Genomic DNA, 22946 nt, shown 5'->3' on the forward strand with positions numbered 1-22946 from the left:
CTGCTCTGTGTGTGCGGCCCAGCAACATTCGATCTGAAAACCTGTTCGCGCCAACGCTGCTGGAATCAGTCTCTTACACTGATCTGAAGAAGCAGCTCAGAGAACACTTCCAACCGAAGATGTCGGTGATTGCTTGGCACTACGCCTTCAAACAGTGAATACAGCAGCCAGGTGAGACTGTGTCAGAGTACATCGTGGCCTTGAGGCAGGCCGCACACCTGTGTTGATTTTTGGACGTCAAAGAGCGACTTCGAGACCGGCTCGTCTGCGGCCTATGCAATCGAGAGCTGCAGCAAAAACTTTTTACTAGAGCAAACCTGTTGTTCACTGAGGCCCAGGACGAAGTCATGGCAGACAAAGCCACTGGGGGAGCCATCCGAATGATCCAGCCCACAAAAACAACACATTGCAAAGAAGCCATCCAACACGAGGACGATGAACGCACCAAGAAATCAGAAGAAGAAGACGCCAAAGTCGACAAGCTGCACAGACAGCACAACACACAGCACCGCAATAGCAAGCAACAAGAGACTCCTTACAAGGCAGATCTCTTACCTAGATGTCCAGGTTGTGGCAGCCACCACCAATGCACGGACTGCAGGTTCCGGTCAGCCACCTGCCAGGCCTGCGGCAAAACCGCCCACATTGCAGCAGTATGCAAAGCTCGCCAGAGGGACCGTCCATCAAAGCGCCAGTCGGAAGATCTGACCAGGAGAGGTACCAAGGCCCAGGGGCCATTCAGCATGGGGTTTTGTGCAAGCTGCAGAAGTGTCTGCCATACCGGGGCCTGACGCCCCCTCAGACCCAAATTTAAACTTCAGGTGGAGCTACAAGGCGTCCCCTGTAAAATGAGTTGGACACAGACTCAGCCGTTTCCATCATCTCTCTGGACACATTTAATTTTGTGTGTAGTCGCAGTAGGAAATGGGCCAAGCTAAGGTCCTCTGACTTAATTTTAACAGATTTTCAAAACGCTAAAGTCACAGTCAAGGGTGAAGCTACTTTGGCCGTTAAATTTAAGGGATTTTTTTGGGCACCTGGATGTCATAGTAGTTGGAGGCCAGAGAACGAGTCTAATTGGACTCGATTGGTTTGATGCATTAGTCATCCAAGTATCCGATATCAACTGGACACAAGTCGTGAGTCTATCGTCAGTTTGCGAGGACTTAGCAGACGTATTTGATCCAGCCCTAGGAACTTACACAGGCCCGCCTATAACGTTCAAGCTAGACCCCAATGTGGTCCCCATTAGATTTAAGCCTCAAAGGGTTCCCTTTGCCCTCAAACATAAAATTGACACAGAAATAGAGAAACTTGTAGAACAGGGCGTTTTGCAACCAGTAGATGGTGGGGAGTGGGAAACTCCTATATTAACACCACTTAAGGCCAATGGGGAAATTAGAATATGTGCAGACTACAAATGCACAATTAACAAGGCCCTTAAGCAACATGCATACCCTGTTCCAGTGGTGAGCCACATCTTGGCATCTTTGCAAGGAAGCACCATTTTCGCGAAGCTAGATTTGGCACAGGCCTATCAACAACTGCCGGTTGATGAGGCCACGGCCACAGCTCAGACAATTGTGACTCACAGGGGAGCTTTCAAAGTGAAGTGATTACAATTTGGGGTTAGTATAGCCCCAGGTATTTTTCAGGGAATCATGGAATGCACGCTTAAAGGCATTCAGGGTGTTTGCCCTTATTTTGATGATGTGCTTTGTTATGTACTGGGCTCTTGTTAAACACCACGTGGGTTGCTGGAGCAGCTAAAGGCTCTCCAGCAACCCAGACTTTAAGTCTCCTGTGTTGCAATTGGCTATCTCCAGGTGGCAATGGTTGATTCAAATCTATTGGCTGCCGTCTAGGGGCTAGACTATATATTGCAGCTTGTTGCAGACATTTCCCAAGTACAGTTCCAGCATGAAATAAACAATGAGTTATCCTGTACTCTGTTCTTTGTCTTCATTTCTGCACCAAAGAACCCGCTATTTAACATGCTTATTGCCGGAGAATCCACAGAGGTGTTAGCTAGGAGGCTCAGAGCTGTCCTACAGAGGCTGCATGAAGCAGGCCTCAAACTGAAAAAGATGTAGTATTGGGGTTCCTTCAACCAAATTTTTAGGATTTTGCATTGATGCTAATGGCATTCACCCAGCTGAGTCCAAAGTGAAGGCCATTAAAATGGCACCTAGCCCTAAATCAAAAAGAGAACTACAAGCATTCTTAGGCCTCCTCAACTTCTACCACGTGTTCCTGCCTAACAAAGCTGCAGTAGCAGAACCCCTTCACAGGCTCTTAGATAAAAAAGCTTCATGGAAGTGGACCAGCATTCACGAGAAAAGTTTTCAAGACCTGATGGCACTTTTGTCAGCCAGCTCTACTGTCACTCATTTCAGGGAGTCTAAATCAGTCTGTTTAGCATGTGATGCGTCTCCATACGGGGTGGGGGCAGTCTCGAGTCATTTAGAAAAAAATGGAACACAAGTCCCTATTGCATTTTATTCAAGGACACAGTCCTCTGCTGAGCTTAATTATGCTCAAATTGACAAAGAGGCCTTAGCCATTGTAGCAGGAGTTAAAAAATTCCATGACTACTTATATGGCAGGGACTTCATGGTCTTCACAGATCACAAACCACTACTGGGACTCTTTACCACTGACAAACAAACACCCCGCATACTCTCCCCAAGAATGTTGAGGTGGTCTATTTTCCTTTCAGCCTACACATTTAAGCTGGTTCACAAACCTGGCAAAGAAATGGGCCATGCAGATGGCCTGAGCAGACTCCCACAACCACTAATTGAACCAGATCTGGCCCCTGTGGCCAGAGTCCTGTCCATTCAGGACTTCCCAGAGTTTCCTCTCCATGCAGGGGACATAGCTGCAGAAACAGCAGCTGATAAATCATTAAGTAGAGTGCTTTCATGGGTGCACACAGGGTGGTTAGATAAAAGTCCAGGCTCTGAATTCCAGAGTTACTTTGCAAGAAGACATGAGCTATCAGCTCACAAGGGTTGTATCCTATGGGGAAACAGGGTCATAATTCCCACTTGACTGAGAGATAGAGTTTTACAGTGACTGCATGAAGGCCATCCGGGTATTGTCAGTATGAAGGCTTTAGCTAGAAGCTACTTATGGTGACCTGGATTAGACAAGGCCATCGAGGCACAGGTACATGGATGTTATACATGCCAGCAATCAAGGCTGGAAATGCCACACGCCCCAGTCCACAGGTGGGAGCAGACGCACACTCCCTGGTCTAGAATTCACATAGACTTCGCTGGGCCCTTTCAGGGACAGCTCTTCCTTATAGTGGTAGACAGCCACTCCAAATGGCTTGAAGTAATTCCAGTTGCAAACATGACTACTGCTAGGACCATCCAGGTGCTTAGAAAACTCTTTGCCATGCATGGGTTGCCTGATGTCATAGTATCAGACAATGGGGCCCAATTTACTGTTGCTGAATTTCAGGCTTTCCTGAGAGCAAATCTCATCAGATACACAACGTCAGCCCTGTTTCATCTGTCCAGTAATGGTCAAACTGAACACATGGTAAGGACCACAAAGGAGTCACTGAAGCGCATAGTGACTGGGGACTGGCATCACAGATTGGCAGATTTTTTACTTTGCCAGCATTCCACGCCTTGCACCGCTACTGGGAAAAGCCCAGCAGAGCTACGTTGGGGGAGACAGCTGATCACGAAACTGGACAGGTTGCATCCAGATAGAGTGGCAGCAGAAGCCTTTCGACCAAAACCCCCAATGGGCTGCAAGTGGTGATGGGGTGTGGGCTAGGAACTATGGGCATGGGAATCTGTGGGTTCCTGGAAAAATTACTAAATCATCTGGCCCCCTCTCTTACGAAGTGGAGCTGGAGGGAGGGAGAGTTGTCAGACGCCACATTGATCAACTCAAAAAGCGGTTTCCAGAACAGCCACTAAGCAAGGACTGCATCATAAGTCCCCCCCCAAGGTTTCCAAACTGAAAGCCAGACCAGCCCATGCATAGACTCTGAAGACTCTCACAACATAAGCAATGAGGAGTTGGCCATAGAGGAGGGGGAGTCCAGAAGTGCAACATTGGTCCCCTGACGGAGCAAGCCAACCTGACTTTCACAGCTGCTGTGCCAACTCTGCTGAACAAACTGACTCTGGGGTGGGCCAACCTGGAGAGGCCAGCCAGAGAGCACCAAATTTTTTCTGACTCAATTGCATTAAAGGACACTGGTCTGCCTGGCCCGGTGAGTAAGCTGGTAGACCAGAAAGTGAATGGATCCCTCAGGTGTTCCACAGGGGCACGCAATCCTCCTGCATATTTAGCAGATTTTGTGACAAAATAAAGAGCTATAATGTTGTATGTACCTTGTGACTGTACTAAAAATGATGGAGCTTTAATGTTGATAAATGTGTTATTGTACTATGAAGCGGACCCTATTCACACTATTGTTAAATCTTGTAAACTGTATTGTTGTAATCAGTTTTGTTGTTGCTATGATGTTGTTCATTCTAAGAGGGGAGGGGTGTAATGTATTGGGCTTAATTGAAACACTACGTGGTAAGCTGGAGCTAGCTAACAGCTCCTACCACCTCAGACACCCCATCTCCAGTGCTGCTATTGGCTGCCCGTAGGCGGCAATGGGTTGCTTTAAACCTATTGGCTGCCGCCTAGGGGCCAGGCTATAAATTGATGCAAGCTGCAGCCTAGTTCCCCAGTTCAGATCCTGCAAGCAAATAAACATGTTCATTGCTGAACTCACTTGCCTCGTCTTCATTCCTGCGCAACAAACTCACTACACAACAGAAATATTTCCCCCATTTGGGGAAAAATACAATATTAGATAACCTTGGCACATAAAGTGTCTCTAGCTGCAGTGGAAATCAAATATCACACTATTTAAATTCACACTAATTGTGACCTACCTGTAAGTATATAATGATAAAATTACAGTTACTACAATTACTGTTTTTCTTTGGGGCTGAATAGCTGTTCCTGTGAACTACTGATTTGCTAATAGTAGCTTTTAATCCTAAAATGTAAGTTGCCTGGAGTTTCTTTGGGGATTGAAGCGACATGCAAGCTGAAAGTCTCCAAGTGCAACCTACCTCACAGGGTTCCTGTTGTGGTGAAAATAGGAAGAGGAAGTATTATGTATGCTTGTTGCCTTGAGTTACCGTACTTATAAAGTACCAAAGGTGGGATAAAAATCCAGTAAATAAATAAATGAATATGTACACCTGCACAATATGATTCCTAACCTGCTTTAGAGTATCAGAGACTTCATGACCCCAGTCCCAGAGATACAATGAATATGCTTTTTTTTTCCTTGAAATCTTCCTTTGCTTATATCAGTGAGGAGGAGGAAAGCCTGGTCTCTCACGGCCCTTCCCGTATTAAAAAAACAGGTGTTTTTTTCTTTTCTTTTTTTAAGGGAAAAGTTTGCATAGGACAAACTGCATTGTGACATTTATGTGTTGACAGCTGTCAATTTCCTTATTGCTCTTCACATTGCAATTGGGGAGAGAGAAGCTTTTTAAATTATTTTAATGGCAACATTTGGTTAATAAAAGACATTAATTGGCAGGAATCTCTTCTGGCAGTTGTGCTCAAATTGCTAACTGATTTATGTACAATATGTTAAAAATGATCAGGTTTCCAGAGGCATTCCCCCTTAAAAACCAATGGTTTTTTTTCATTAAAACAAGCAAATAAATAATTAGCTCTACCAAATAGTTACATATTTTTGTCTCCTCTCCATTAACTGTTCTTTGAATGAAAATATTTCAAGAAATGTAACCATTGTTGCATGAGAAAATGCAAAACCTTAATATTGCTCTTGCATGCTATCATATCATCTTTGTGGGCCTATTTCTCTAAAGAAAAAAAAGATGTCTCTGAATGTTGTCGATGAAAGTTTCAGTTGTTCAGCTGATATGAAATTACACATCTTGCTGGGGTGGGGGGATAGGAGCAACTTCATTGATTGGAACTGCCTATCAGAATTATCTTACCTCTTGGTTCCTGTCTCATCTTCTATGAGATCAAGAAATAAACATTTTTAGAATAATACCTTAGATAATGTGCTCTTTTTTTTCTTAAGGAAATTTGTCAAAATTTTCTGTAATTTCGGAAGGTACGTCTAAATTGTCTTCTCCTGAATCATAACCCTGCATTATTTAAATGATGAATATCTGCTCGACTCACCATCGGGTCATTTCCCCCCTCATCGTCACTGTCATATGAAGCCAGGTTGGTGGTGGATCCGGCTGGAGTTTCCACTCTCTCCTGAGTAGGCGATGTGACATGGGTGGCCGGCTCCTGGGCGACCCAACTTTACTTTTCTTTGGTCAGTTGCTGAGCAGGTTTCTTTTTTTCTGACGGTCCCGATTTACCCCTCTGCTGGGGGTTATGGACAATTCAGCACTCAATGCCCCTGCTGGCCACACCTAAAGCACTTGATTGCTGAGCCAGTAGATGGCTTAGGAGATTCTGTGGCTATGATTGCTGGGATTTTCCGCGGTGGTGCCCGTCTGGGTTGTTCCGGCTTCGGTCCGGTTCCTGGAGGAGTTGGCTTCTTATAGCGAGCAAGCTCGATGTCTAGCTTCACTGCCATTCGGTACCACTCTTGTAGTTGATCTGGTACCCCCTCATAGATGCAGGCTTGGGATATATGGTCATCGTCCCTCTTTGAAGTAATGCACCAGGGAGTGCTCTGACCTGTTACTCTCTGGAATTCTAGCACATATTCCAGTGCAGGTCTGCCAGTTTGCTTCACCTTGTGAATACATTTCTTGGCCTTGAGGGCTATGGACTTATCCTCGAATCTGGTTCTCAATCCCTGGATGAAGAGTTGGTAGTCCCACAGTTCATTGTATAAGTTATTTAGCCACTCAGATGCTTCCCCTTCTAGATTGGCTGTGACAACATCAACCATGGCAGCTGGATCTGGGTAGAAATTGGCATTTCGGTTCATATGGGAATGCACCTGATTGAGGAAGAAAAACAACTTCTCTGGATCACCATCAAAAGTGGCCTTAAGAGGTGGTGCCATTATGGGTTGTGGTCTGCATAATTGCTGTTGTCCCCCCAGCTGTGGTTGCACACCCAACTGCTGCTGGCCCCCAAGCAGCTGCTGTGTGCCTAGTGGCTGCTGTCTGCCCAGCAGATCACGCAGTCACCCCAGCTTTGGATCAAGTTGTGTTGAACATCCACATTTGGGTCAGCTCTTTGTGCCGGTCCTGAAATCGGGTGATGGCGGTGATGATAATCTGGGCTGCATGACCAATGTTAGTAACAGTCAGAGCTCTCACGGTACTGGTCTGGGCTTTGATAGTGAGGGTGTCTCTTGTGGCTGTCATAGTGATCCCACCATCTGGGGCTTTCATGACGATGATGCCTGTCAGGAAACTGTGATGAACGACGCTGATCAGGGTTTCTCCTAAAACCAGGACTATCATGAAGGTGTCTCTTGGGGATGTCAGAATGATCCCATCGTTTGTATCTTTCGTGATGGTGACGCTTCTCAGGAGACCATGATGAACGACGCTGATCAGGGCTTCTCCGATGACCAGGACTGTCATGTTGCAAGTCGCGTTTTGGACTCCTTGATGATCGGCGATGACCCAGACTGTCACGCCATGGATGACGGTGAGGACTCTTCCTCCCCACTGGGCTTGAGGTTAATGCTGACAGCTCTGAATGCGGACTGGCTGCCCAAGCTCTGCCAGTAGGGCTAGGGCTTCTTCTGGGCATAGACTGGCGCCGACTCCACCGGTCATCACATTCACTAGTAGGTAAGGAGTGGGTGACCTGCCTCTCACTTCCCATTTCTAGCCCCTCAAACTTCTCTACCAACTTCACCAATTGGCTGTGGACTGCTGACAGGTACTTCCACTCACCCGAATCTTCTGCTGCTGCCAATATTTTTGCTCCTCTACGACTAGGAGAGGGTGATTCCCACGAGGCACCTGCTTGCAGCTCCAACTCAGGAACTCTTGAAGAACTCTTTTTTGGTTGGGTTGCCGCGGGATCCTTAGAGTCTCCACCATGCAGGGTCCACTCCAAAGATCACAATAGCTTCCACGTTTTGGGCCTCGCTCTCACTACCAGAACTTCCAAACCCACTTTCTCTGATGATGCAAGGGCTTGCTCTCCCTCCGCTGAGGAAGCCGCCATGGCTGGGATGCTGGTTGTGGGTGCTTCTTTTCTCTCCATACTGAGATCTTCCCTGAATCTCCCTCCTGGTTTTGGGAAGGTGACTGGAGCTCAGGACCCCAATGACGTTAATGTGAGTTTTGGGTTAATGTCATGGTTCCAATAGATGAAACCAGTAAAAGAACTTCAAGGCAACAATTCTTCCTTAAAGAACATTTTATTCAGAAACAAAATATTGGCACTTACATAGCTGAACCCAAAACTGAGATTCCCTCCCCCCAGATACAAAGTAACAATTCCCATCCCACAAACGCTGTCATAAATCATAATTAATGCAAGTCGTGGGCTTTTCTCACTGGTCTCTCAGCCCACCAAAATCTTATCTGACCACGTCCTTGAGTTCCCACACTTCTACACTGTTATCCCATTCCCCCCCCCTTCTACTGTACATCTGAACTCTAAAAGAATAGAAAAGGCACGTTAGAAGCAAAAGTAAAAATGGCTGCTGATTCTCAGTTGTCAGAGCGACGACATCCATTGTCACAGCATTGACACTCAGTCTCCTGGTTTCTAGACCAGCACCTTAAGTACTAGACAAAACTGGGTCATATTGTTATCCAGCCACTGCAGTGTATAAATCATACATTATGTCATAGCATTTTATGTGAAGCCCCAGTGTTCAAAAAAAAAGGCCTTGTCTTCATGTAGTATAGCAATCCAGCCAATATGTAATGCATATATAGGAATATCTATGAAAGGGAAATGGATGTAAGAGAAAATTGTTTCAAGATTATGTTTACATGATATATTATTTCCTGCATGCTAATCTGCAGAATTAATTTGGCAGTGTGAAAATAAAATAAAATATGTCTTTGCCTAGTAGTAAGGGGAAAAAACTGTTCAGAATGGGGAAAAATGTAATTAAAACAATTTTGACCTACATCAAAGTATACATAAATTTCAATGACAGAAAATTTATTTCTTATTTGGTAGCAAATTTATACATATCCAAGATGCTTTACTTAGAAAAACTAAACTATACATGATGGAATACCTTCTTTAAAAACTGGAAGCATTACATTCACTTATGTTCTATACATGAGTAGAGGCTCTGGAGAAATACTACCAGTATAGAGAAAAAAAGCTTACAGCAAAATATTTTAGAACAAAAATTATGGAGGGGTTATTGCACCACCCCCCAAAAAAGGACTAAGATTCTGCAAACATCACTGTAGACAAAAGTAAACACAGGCCACATTTTGTCCTTCGGATATCTTGGGATGGTACTCCAAACCAAATCCATCTCCCACATTATATGGCTCACACAGGCATATGCACATAGTAATTTACAATAATCCAATCCAGACTTCTCAGACTGCTATTCCATGAAGCTTTCTGCATTTTAAATGCAGCAGCCTGTTTAGAAAGTGGGATGAGCCCCCTGAGGTTTAAGATCTGCATATGCCAGTTCTACTTCTGTCTCAAGCTTTATTTTTCTAGTGATTCCTTGGCCACCATGATCCTTCTAGAGCTTTTCCTTCTTTCTGGAAAACTGAAATTCAGACTGATCCATGCTTCTTGTGCCAAGGCCTTCTGCCCATGGGACCTATCAAAAACTAGAGCTGCCATTTGGCAGTGGGTATTTCAGAGAGCTCACCAGGTACAGCAGGGTGTTCCAGGCAGTTACTACTGACAGGATATACATAGAAACTCTTCTGTGCCAACAAATTACCCATTCAGTACTACTTACTAAAAGCACTGTAAAGTTCTTTCTTTAGCCCATTTCCTGGCCTTGCTCCCTATGATACAGGAGGGAAGGTATAACAATACACCCATTTGCAGAGTGAATCTGCTTATGACATGAAAAAAACTGAGACTGCAGACTACAGTATGTATTTCTTCTATGTCCTTTCTAACATAAAGTTTACCCTAGCTTTGCTTGTTCACAGAAGTCCAACCTGTTCTGAGAATGATTTCAGGTGTTTTTTGTTTTTTTTAACTATCTGACTGAGACCTTAACACTGAGGTCTTCAAACTCGGCCCTTTTATGACTCGTGGACTTCAACTCCCAGAATTCCTCAGCCAGCATGCCTGGCTGAGGAATTCTGGGAGTTGAAGTCCACGAGTCATAAAAGGGCCGAGTTTGAAGACCCCTGCCTTAACATCTCTAGCGAAGTCACAAAATTTCTTTCAGCTGCCAGGGCTTTACAAAGGAAACCATTTTCCTCCTTTTAGGACTTTATGGATACACGAAGGGTCTTTCTGCTACTTATTCAGTTTTATGGACTGAATCAACATCTTCACTTTCATAATTTGACATTTTTAGTATTTCAGTATTTTATTTACAAAGCTATTTTATCATTCAAATCATTTTAAACATTTTAATATTCTACTTTTAGACATCTATTTACTGTGTATTTTAGTTTGATCCATTTTATGTCCATCAATTATTTAGTAAATGTTTATATATTTTCATTTGAGCTCAATAACCCTTTCCTAAACAGTATAAAATGCTGGTTAGTGACTACAATAAAAATACTACTATTACTATAAATAATTGAATCCATATGTAAATAGTCAATTATATTAGAAAGGGATGAAAAATGAGCAAAAGATTATTGCAAATTACATTTCAAAGCCTTAATAAAAACAGGGATATATTTGATAGAAGTAAATGAAAGGTCTTCAAATTTTAATATTGAAAGAGAAATGAAGTGAAACACGTAGGCAAAAATTAGCTGGGTCTTAGAGTGGGAAAGGAAGAAGACAAGCTATAAAAAGGTCTGTAAGAGAAGATAACTAGTAAAATAGGAAAGAACCTATTTTTTTCTAAGAGGTCACAAAAAGGGGGCCAGAACTCAAGCAACTGAGCATGTGCAATTAGTTGATTAATATTAACTGACACACCTTGCATAAATTATCACTTAATTTTAATGTACATGGGATGTATGACTTAGTATGTAGCAGGAAATATGTAGGAGGCGGTCGGAAAGAGTGTAACCTCATAGTACCTCAGCCAATGGGGAAAGAGGAGGGATGTGCAACTGGGGCCAGGGATGTATAAAAATGGGAATATTTGGGGTTGAAAATCTGGAGAGAACAAAGTTTTGATAGCTTCTCTCCCCGCTTATTGCAAGAAACGAAACAAAAGGCCTTCACTCTGTCATGGCTGGTTATTGGTCAGGTGAGCTTGTCTCTTAGTCATGAAGGAAAGTGGCTAGGAGCGCATAACATATGGCTACTATCAAAGCAATTGCTGGACATACATTTCTGGGTACACTATGTTCATACAATAATGTGACTGAAACTGGTGAATAAAAGTGATGATATTAAAGTACTTATTTTCTCATAATCTGAGCACTTGCTAAGATGGCCCATTTTGTTGACACATCTCATTGTAACTGCTATGTCTGGAAATGTTTGAATATTTTCTTTATAACCTTGACAACCCTTTATATCAAAAAGGATAATTTTCCTAGCAATATACTGAATATATTCATATACATTCACACACACACACACACACACACACACACACACACACATTTTCAATTTTAAATGAGTCAGCTAGATTTGATTCAGTGATTTGCCATTGGAATTCTTGGTGTGAATCTGTTGAAATCAATAATAAATAAAAAATACTCCATGAAATTTTAAGAACATTCAAACCAACCATAGTTTTTTAAATCATTAAATTCTCAGATTATGAACTGCATATTAACAAATTGAGCAATTAAAAAAGCTCATAATGTTTGAATACAGTACAATTATTAGAAGTAATTTAGAATGTCAGGAAAATGTCCCACATGTGATTTTTCAGCTTAGGCTGAAAAACCCTAATATGCTATATCAAGAGAATAATTAATTCATTAATTATTCCCTAAAAATATTCATTTTATAGCAGTCTGTCTTATATAAAGGTAGTTTGCCAGTTTCTGGAGAAAATCATGGTTCAGTCTTGATTTGAACCGGGAAATTGTCCGCTGTCTTTAATGAGCCGCCATTGATCTCTTGGTGGTTTTAGAAGTACTAGTAGAAATAATGAGGCAAATATAGTTATTCATTTGCAGAACTATGCAATCTTTGTTTCCTTCTAAATCTCTTTTACATTCTGTATTTTCTATCCATGAATATAGTGCTGATTTTTACCTTAGAGATCTGGATTCAAATGTCACTCATTTCTTTATGCAACCAAGTACTTTGTAAAATAGCTTTCTAGTGTAGATGTTAGTATTTGTACTGAGAAAGTACTTTATATGCTGTGGGTGGGTGACAATGGAAAAACCGAGTCATTTTGCTTAAAAGTTTGGCAAATTGGGGAGAAGAACTTGGAAGCAACTGCCTGCAAGTCAAGATTTTTTAATAGAGATTCTTGGGAAAGTCTTTACCTATTAATCTACTTCACAGGTTTTAAGGACTGCATCTTAAACATTGTCTCAAAATAGACATTGTCTGTGACAGAAGAAGTAGGTTGTTTAGCAATCTAGGAGCTTCAGCTTGAAGTAATGGTTTGTTCATGGAATCACAAGATAAAATGGGAATGGGAATATCTACGTAGGTTTCTCTGGATTCCATCAATTCAAATACTCCAATGTGAACAGAATATAACTGCCCCGATAGTAAATGCAATACAAGTGAGCACTGTTTTTATTCAAACAGTTTTATAACTGGGAAAGTTGCTGGGAACTCACAATAAGGTTGGTAAGTTGGTTATGGACAAGAAAATAATAAAGAACAAAGCCAGCTAACACTCCCTCCACCGTTCACCAGAATGATCTCAAGCAGATCAAGTGCAGAGATCTTTGCTAATAACTGTAGGTCCATATGGAAGGACGCATGTAAACAAATCATTTGATTCACAAAATCCAATTTTTGGAAAGCCTTTAAATGTTAAATATTTTTATTCCACATTAAAGGAAATGCAGCACTATTCCCTAAGATCAGTGAAGCAGAATTAAGTAAATGCTGTGAAGCTGGTAGCCATATGAACACAATCATGTGGAATCTTCTTGGTAGCAATACATGAGTGATTGTTGCTGTTTCTGTAATTGTCTTTAATCTTAAGCTGATTAAAAATAATTCTAGTTCTACCATCCTGAGATTTCTTATTCAATTTCCCATTCCCACCCTGCTTAGTTTTGGAGGGAACATTTAAGGAAAGCCACGTTTCCACTCTGTTGGCTTACAAAGGATAAATAAAAAACAAAAAGCTTCATTCAGTTAAAGAAAAAAACTGATAAAGTTTCCTTCAAATTCAATTCCCTTCCTGGTGATTTCATGGACAGGTTTTTTTTAGTTTTCTTGGTGCCAAAATGGAAATGGTTTTGATCCCTTTACTTTGGGTTTTGTGCTAATGTTAAAAGGATGGATAGGCCTAGCAACAATTATTCACCACAATAGCTAAATTCAAAGGCAGCGTATTCTATCAAGCGTTGGCATGCGGTTGTGGTTTACATTTGACTTGTGTAATAGTTTGCAAATCAGAAAAAGGGGTTGAACTGAGTGGAAGTTGGGTCTGGGCGGGATGGGTACCAGGTGCGCCTCTCAATTACCAGGGTCCCGGGAAAGCTTCGAAAACAATTTTGCATGGTAAAATATAGCTGCGGCTCCCCTCCCCACCAAGCGTTGTATAATCCAGGTGGTGACTAGCCGCCTGTGTGCGTGAGTGAGCTGGGGAGAAGATGCAAAGGAGGAGGAGGAAGGCAGCCAACTCGGAGACAAACCCGCTCGCCTGATCTTCTCCTCCGCCTGCCTTCGCTCCGTTGCAGCGCCTTGGAGACAAAGAGCCTCCCACAATCCGCCCCTTTCCTGATTGCACCGCAATTGCAAGCCCCTTTCTGGACCAGGGATCTTCCTCCCCGCCCCCTCGGCCGGCTCCTCTGTGCCTGCAAGGCGAGGCGGATCAGGCGCAAGATGGCTTTAGCTGGCGTTTGCATCTGGCTTTCTTGCTGCTGCAGCCTCACGGCCGCCGCCGCTAATGCAGCCGCTGCTGCCGCCGCCGCCGCCGGGCCCGCGGTTGCCGGGCCGGCTGAAGCAGACGGGGACCCTTCCAAGGAGATGGAGTGCAAGCTGAAGAGCATCACCGTGTCAGCGTTGCCCTTCTTGAGGGAGAACGACCTAAGCATCATGCACAGCCCCTCGGCCTCTGAGCCCAAGCTGCTCTTCTCGGTCCGCAATGATTTCCCCGGCGAGATGGTGGTGGTCGATGACTTGGAGAACACCGAGCTGCCCTACTTCGTGCTGGGTGAGTTCCCCCCTCCCCCCGGCCTAGTTGCCCCTTCTCTTAATTTAACAGGCCCGGTCCCCAAACTCTTCCGGGTCTTCCCTGGATTCCGACGCGGAGATCCCAAGCGATGACCGCTCCAAGTTGGCAATCAGGTGGATTCTTTGCCACCCCCACCACCACCCCGGCCTTTTGTCCCAATGAGGCGGCCGCGGGCCCGCTGTCCCCTGGTTGAGAGGCCTTCCGTGGCCCGCTTTCCCCAAGCCAAGGAGACGGGGAGAGAAAGGGAAGCAACGCTGGCTGCGGTTGCTAGAAACTGGCTCCAAAGCTCGTTCACTTCGGCAGACTGTACCCTCCGTGCCCTTTCTCCAATCGTGTGGCGGCGGAGTGAAAGAGGGAGCCGGTAGGTGGACGCACGCAGGTGGGTGGGTAGCTGGGAGACTCCAGCGGGTGGTCTGGACTCCAGAGCAACCGCTGCCTCTGCCTCGGTTTTCCTGGAGTGGGTAGCATTTGGGAGAGGCCACGCTAGGCCCTGCCTTCCTGCGCGTTGCTTAGAGAAAAAAGGGGTGAACAAGTGGAGAGATGCTACTCCTGCTCCTGGCGATCACCGTTATTATTCGCTTGTTGAACCGAGTGATAGGAAGCTGCGAGGAAGATTGCCCTGATGAGCAGGCTCTTTGCCTCCCTGCGCACAGCAGGTGGAGCTGTGGCAGTGAGGACCTGCGATGTCACTGTTGCTCCTTGCTCATCAGAATGAGCTCCGAAGAGGATGACAAGGAATCATCTGAGACTGCTTGCATGCCCCACTCAAACATAAACTACTCAAGTCCACTTGTCCTGGTTCTATTTTATGTAAACCCAACCTCTGTGATTACTTTCTGGATCAGTGTGTCATGTAAAACTCAGAAATGGGTTATCTAGGGGTAACCTCATATGAATACAGCCACTATCTCCATTTTCTCATTAAGGTGGCAGATAGAACTAAGCTTAACCAAACAGACTGGGTATTGCAGGATGTGAAACGAATGGAAGTAATCAAAATTTCAGTATACTTTCATGTTCAGGATCTTTGCTGTTATTAAGTTTTTGCTGTATCAGTTTAACTTTTTTTTCATTAGTGGAACATTGTTTTGATGTCTTCTTGGAAGGGGATGCTGTTGGATAATGACAATCCAATAACACGCATTTCCTGCATTTTATTCTAAAGTATAGGCACTTCCCTTCAGAAATTACCAATGATTGATCAAAGCTGATATAGTCAGATAACATTTAATCTCCATGTTATGGGGTGGAGTGGGATGGTCAGAGAAGCATGTTTACAAATCATGACTATATGCTAGATTAAACATGAAGAATTGCTTATATTCCAGCAGAGGAGGAATTGGAATTAGGTTGTTTAAAACAAGAACTGGGGCTGAGATATGCCCATCACTTGACATTTGTTGGGTTGCTAGGAAATTCTGATTAAGGACCATGATCTTACTCAATGGGTCAAATAGTGAGCAGTAATGGACCCATATGGAATTGGGCCCATTTAAGTAATTAAATCCAATCTAGGTTTCAGTAGAGAGATACTAATAAAAGCATCCCTTCAGTATTCCTAGCTGAATTGCTTTGAGGATAAATCTCAGTGAGAGAGGTAGGGTAAATAAGTATGAATGGCTCCACCATTGAAACTACACGGGCTTCCTTTTGGCAAAAGTGTAGGCAGGAAGGACACGTATTGTCATTAAACTGATGATTATAATAGCCAAGCATAGAGGCAGCACATACTCTCTAGCACATAGTCCTAGAGGGTTAATTGTGGCTCATTTTCTTCACTAGCAGCTGGCATAAAGCTAGGGCTGGGGAATGATCCTGAGCTAACCTTTGTTACCCAATTATTATTATATTATGTATTGATTTAATGAAGCATTTAGTATTTGCACTCATTGTTCATTCCAAGGGTGGCTCACACTCAGTACAGAATATTAAAAACCAGATAATTAAAATGTGATGACAGTTACAGTCACGTTAAACATAGGTTTATGAAATAAAAAGATTTTATTTATGCCAATGAAACAGATTTGGTACCAAGTAAATATCTTTTGGTAAAAGAGTTCCAGAGTCAAGGTCTCATCCCAGAAAAATAGCCAGATAGGTGTCCTTTAAGTTTTATTTTCTTTGTCTTGCAGCAACATGCATGTGTCCTGATCCTTGATTGCATCTTTTTGGAAATAATTTCTTTCTTGCAGTAGCTATGCATCCTGGTAAGCAAATTGATCAAATATGAACAAATTTATTAAGTTTCAGAGTTTAGGGGTGGGTTGTTTTTTTTTGCCTTTTGGGTTTTTGACTTCCCTAGAAATTTAGAAAAGGGGTCTTGAGAGTCAACAGAAAAGAAAGGCTCAAAGTCTACTATTACCTCCAATTTCTTCATCCAAATTTCAGTATGGGCTATGTTGATTGTACTGCTGGGAATTTTATTCAGGAATATCTAGGGGTCTGAAAGTTTTTTACCCTTCCTCTTTAGTGTCGTACATTTCCATCCCAATTCTACAGGCTCTATCCATTTTCTACCTGACAAACCCACCTCTTTACACTCATGTCAGCAAAAAAGTAGAAGGTGGCATTACACAGGAATTGTAAAAGAAGGGAAGACTTGATATAGTTGTCGTTTGCTATGTTGTAGTTCCAAAGGTACGGTGTCCCTCCCATCCCTCTGGTTTAAAATTAGCCTTGGAAGAGAAATCTTCAGTGCTGCTGGGCTGAAAGAAGCTTCCTGTGTCCAGAATATTTTATGCAGTTGTGTGCCAGCTATGGCTATATGTGTCTTCCTTTTCTTGGTTCACTCATTTGGGTGTATGGTGGTGCCAGATATGGAGAAGTGGTGGAGGGTGGGTTAAGAGGAACTATTACATCAACCAAATCATGTCCTTTGCTACACTTTATGACATAGAAGAGATGGCCAATCAAAGCCAAAGAGGGGAAAAAATCTCAGGTATACTGACAGTGTGACCTAAATTAAAAAGAAAAAGATTATAGGCAATATATAATAGAAAAATTGGGGAAGAAAAAAAGGAGGACAACCATTTTCTTTCTGTCTTTTCTTACAAAAGTATAGATTCAAAGGTGAACAAAAGAAATATATATCATGTGTATTTTACCTTAGTAATCTATGTTAAGTATCTTCTTACATCCTGTCAGCAATGAGCCTGTGTAATGAAACTTGATACATAAAATTTGTGATGTGTATCCTTAATTATTACCTGACATCCTATACAACTGCAAAACATTTCCATAGAAATTCTCCTGGGCAACCTTTCTTTCATTTAATATCTGGTTATCTAGCCCATCAAATAGATGAGGTATGTTTTACACAGGAATGGTTCCTTGAAAGTAGGGAGTTGAAAAACATCAAGGTTTTTTCCCCCCAATGCATACAACATAAATTGTTCCAGATTTCTTTCCCATATTTTTTTCTGCGTGACTCACTGATAGGGTATCATAAAGAACTTATACTGTATTATTGATGTTGTGTTTGTTACGTTTTTGAAACTTGATTCTAAATGTTATTTCATATGACACGTAATGGTGAGGCAAGGCACCAATCTTCATGACAGATCTGGAACTGAAGCTAATTGCAACCTTCTTGTAAATGCTATTTTTTACCACTGTACTGAAGAAAAAGAAGTGTTCTGTTTTAGAATCTGCTGCTTTGCATTATTGGGATAAGTACCAGAAAGTTAGATTTTTCTTATCTTCTCACTCTGCTAGAGAGAATGGTCTATAAGTAATAGAACAATATGCAAACAAACAATAATATTATGTCTGTGTTCTTCACAATATAGTAAAAAATTGAGTAAACTATGCCACTCCATTAATTTACAGAATGGATTGTTTTCTTTTTAAAGGATAAAGTTGTCATTCAGTTATGTAATTAGCCATTTGATATTTAACAATCTACGTGTGATGGTGAGATGTGTGCATGCTAAAAATAAAATAAAATAGAGTAGTAGAGACAATAATAATAATAGAGGAATAAAAAATCCCTGGTGACAAGATATTATTCTATTAACTTACCTTGTGTTTCCTTTGAGGAGGTGAATTTTAGCATTTTAAGCATTTTAACCTTGCATCAATTTTGAGGCCTTAATAAGAGAAAGTACCTTTTTTCCCCTCAAAGTCACAATAGATATGAGCTTAGAATTCCCATATTGAAAGCTAGACCTGCACCATGCTAGATTGATTCTTTGTTTGAGTGGCATTAAAATGTAGTGCCCAATAGGGTAACTGTATAAATGTGCATTTTACCATCAAAATATATTGCCTATCTAAATAAATAATTGCATTGAGTTTGAAAAGATTATTAAATTCCACTGGCTGTTACATTATTTTTTATGGTAGCCATGCATTCTCCCCACTCAGATGGTCAATAATTTAATTCTCCCATTCTGCAAACAATTACTAGCAATTCAGTAATTGACATGCAGCTCATCTTCAGCCTTCAAGACTTTGCTGTCCATCAAAATTTCAGTACTGTCTGCATGAGTCTTGCCTTTTGCATGAAAATTACGGTATATAAAGATCTGTAAGACATAATTTTATTTTTTCAGTGAGTGCTACCATATACACCCCCTCCCCAGTTTACAGTTCTTCTATTAAAATACTATCAATTTGGATATATTCCCACTACTTTAAATTCACATGTCATACTTATTACATTCATTTAATATTTTTCTGTTATCTATTTATCCATGCCAGGTTCTTACTGAAATAGTCTCTAGCACTGCAGGTTATATGACTGAGTGATTTTTCACATGAAAGAGTTCTCTGAATATAGAAAATTACTACACCATGGAAAAGTGCTCTACCTATCTGACAGGCATCTCATTTATTTAAAGGCTTAATATGTCAATTGTTTTTTGTAGGAAGGAGTTTTAAATCATATGAGCCACCAATCTGCAGATTTACCATCTCAGTATAGCTTAGTTTAGTGAATAAAGAAAGCAGTGTTTTTGAAAGGAGATGGAAAAAAATAACCACTGAGATTATGGATAGTAAATGAATTAACAATGGCCCTTTAACTTGATATCCAATCTATAGCTGCTTCTCAGCCAGCAAAAACTGTCAGTCTAGAGATCTGCAGCCACATTTAGCAAAAAACCAAAGATCCCAGAGCACTAATTTACATAGCTGAGAGAAGGATGGTGTATAAAAATGTTCTTCTGGCCATTAATTTTTGATATCTCATCCTTGAAAATGATAGACCTGTATTTTCTCATGATTTTTGAAACTCTTCTTAATGTGCTTATAGCTAAAGTATAACTGGCATTATAACTGGTATTTTTGCCTGCTCCTCTTGGTTTCTGGAAGATAAATCAAGATTTGTGCCAAATGCATCATGAGTCTAACACACATTAATATAAATGATTGGACACAAAATACCAAGCTCTCACTGCATCATCCATTACTTCTTATTCAGATAGGAACATATCTGACTTGCTATTAAATATTCTTATATTCATCTTTTTAAAAGGTATCATGGGCAGCTTATGTCTACATTAGAAAACCAATACAGTAATGGACTGTACTGTGCTGAAATTAATACAACATCTAGGGGAAGGATCCTCAGAAAGTGATGCTTACTATGACAGCAAGTCCTAAAAGTAGTTCAACTTCTTATTTCTGACCATAGTAATTCTACTAGTAGAAATTCACTATTCAGTGAATTAATTATTATTTTGAGAAGAAATGCTTAAAAGTTATCTTCCTTTCTTAAACCAAGTGTGACTCATCTTGGTTGCTACTTCATTCATATCTAAAGATATAGACCATTTCCTTGTTAGGTGTTTATTTAATATATTTGTATTTCAAATTTTATTCAGGAGCTTAAATGGGCATACACAGCACTGCATCCTCTTATTTTTAGTACAGTGGTCACCTTCTGATTTAAGTTGACTAATTTATACTTACCCACTGAGTTAATGTGGCTCAAAACTTAAGCTTCTAAGCTTACTTCATTATATTATATTGGTTCTCAAAAACAGAGAAGTTGGTTATTAAGAATACTTTACAATTCAAGAAATGTGCTGATGTAATAGAAATGAAACTGGGCTTCTATCAGTGATAACTAGAAGGAGTTATAAATCATTAGTAAGGCAATAGTTGTAGGAAGAAAAGGTTCTCTAGGTTGTCCTTTTGATCAGTTTTATATACCCTTTTGAACATCATTTGAAACTTACACTTCTTTGAATTCAGAATTAGATACCATACAGTTTCTATCTTTCTGTTTCAAAAAACTGAAAGTAGCATTCATTTAAAATAAGATATGCATACTAAATTAACCCACTACTACATACTAGCTTAATCTTACCTTAATCATTATAATACATTTCCCAAAGGAAAATGTGTTTCACAGTAGAGGCATTCATCAGACTATATACTTGCTATTTGTATATGCAGATTTACTTAAAGATAATAAATGGTGAATGAACTGAAAGAAAATGCCTTCAGAGTTAAGTTAATCAGTTGTCTAAATGACTATTTATTTGATCCCTCCCCCACGTGGTTAATATGTTTTTGTTACTAATTCTTTTGAGGTCTTTGAAATAGGCCTATCTGGTTGGGAGGGAACAGGGATGAAAGCAGTGAAATGTGCATGGTAAACATGCACAGAACAGATGGTGCCAACAGTGGTCTATGCAGAATAGGTATAATGCAAGGCTCCAGCAAAGCCCCACTTTTTTCATTTCTATATGTAAGTAGGTCTCTAGGCTGCCACAGAGAAGCTTATGTCCATGGCTCAGTTGCAGCCACAGGAAGGTTGCAAATCAGGCATTTGGTGCACTTAAAACAGCCTGTGTTCAGCAAGCCTGGCACCGTTGCCATGGTAACTCATAGCAGGGGCCTATGCCACCTAGTCAAGCAAAGAGGTATTAGGGATAAACAAGCAACAGTTTCTTCTTTGCTTTCCAAAATGTTTATATGTTTTCTGCCTCCTCAACATTCAGAGAAATAAAATTGGGGTGCTGGAAAATCTACATCTGGTATTATGAATAGTTTGTTTCTTTGTTTGTGGTAATAGTATATTTTTGTGATGCATAGCTGCATAATGCTAAAATAAGATGTCTTTACTTAAAGAGTTGGGGAACCTACTTGGCATATATGTGTAATTGTTCCTGCCCTCTCTTGAAGAAGCTGGTTAAAAAAAAACGAATAAAAAAGAGAGATATTAATAAAGAAGAGAGATCCATGGTAGAATAGCTTTGCATAATGGCCATCAACCTAAGAATTACATGTATCCTTCTATTTCTTCCCAGACTCTTAGAATGTAAAAAGGTATTGAAATGTATGTTTATATAAGGCTATTATTATTTCAGATCATGCATGTTGCAGATCTGTAACATTGAAACATAATATAGATTTTAATAGAAGGCAAGCATTTATCACCACACTCTCCTTCTATATAATTTGTGAATGAAAGGGGCAATAACATCCCTATATAGACTTCTTTCTTAATGGGATTCAACAAGTAGCCTCCTCCTTCGGTGATTAATGAAGCGCATAAAAACATTTATTTTATATATATATATATATATATATATATATATATATATATATATATATATATATATATATATATATATATATTCTCTCTCTCTCTCTCTCTCTCTCTCTCTCTCTCTCTCTCTCTCTCTCCCTCCCTCCCTCCCTCTGTTCCCCCCCACCCCGTGTGTAATAATTGCACTGCCTTTGAAGATCATGTCAGAAAATAGCGTCCTTTGTGTTGTCAGTCAGTTGACAGTACACCCATATGACACTAATTCTGCAGGTCTTGCATTGGATGCCAGTAGGTTTCTGCATGCAATTCAAAGTGCTTGTTTTAATCTATAAAACACCTGTTTGGCTTGGCACCGCTGTATTTTCAAGACTCCTCCAAATGGATTCAGTCCCTGTCACACATTTCTCCTAGGAGAAGAAACTATGTGTTGGACTTAGTCCTCTAGAATGAATGTCCCTTAAAGATAAGATAGACTCCATTGCTGATAGCTTTCCAGAGTCTGGTAAAAATATTATAAGTTTTTCAGAGGACTTTGGGGTAAATTGTGACATTACCAGGATTGTTTTATTGTATTAACTTAAAATTAATCATGGACATTTATTATTGTATTGATATGAAATATACAGTAGAATACAACTAGAATTGCAAATAGCAATAATGCTTCAACGTAGAAATAAAGATTCTATATACTAGGATATTTCTGGACAAATTCAATTACTCTGTCTAAGAATCTAAAAGGAGATAAATGTCTCTAGTTTTGAAAGCAACTAGAGCATCTTCCCCACCTCCACATCAACATCCGCTTCTGTCTCTTTCCGTGTACCTACTCCATCTGGCTGTTGTTTGTGATTCCTCCTTCCATGTGCCTGCTTGACTCCCATTTCCTCTCCCCCTCATTCCTGTTTTTTTTTCTTTCCACGTACCTTAGTCCTGCTTTTTTTATATCCACTATTGTGCACTTTTCCTTATTTGCAGTTATTGCTATCCTGAGTCTCCACTCTAGGATTCAGCCCTCCTTCTCTTGTTCCT

At 41.0% G+C, this 22946-nt stretch overlaps 1 protein-coding gene across 1 annotated transcript in view; it reads left to right on the top strand.

Moving 5' to 3' along the window:
* Positions 1-14064: 14064 nt before the first annotated feature.
* The window catches only part of ASTN1 (astrotactin 1), a gene marked incomplete at both ends in the record, with an annotated part of 171683 nt that continues 162801 nt past the window's right edge, over positions 14065-22946 (top strand). Inside the window, 3 exons of the mRNA XM_081325533.1 lie at positions 14065-14395; positions 16887-16998; positions 18268-18328. Coding sequence (XP_081181659.1) covers positions 14065-14395; positions 16887-16998; positions 18268-18328 — 504 coding nt within the window. The remainder of the gene's footprint in view (positions 14396-16886; positions 16999-18267; positions 18329-22946) is intronic.

Source organism: Vipera berus, assembly GCF_964194415.1.
Source record: "Vipera berus genome assembly, chromosome: 3".
Lineage (NCBI taxonomy): Eukaryota > Metazoa > Chordata > Lepidosauria > Squamata > Viperidae > Vipera > Vipera berus.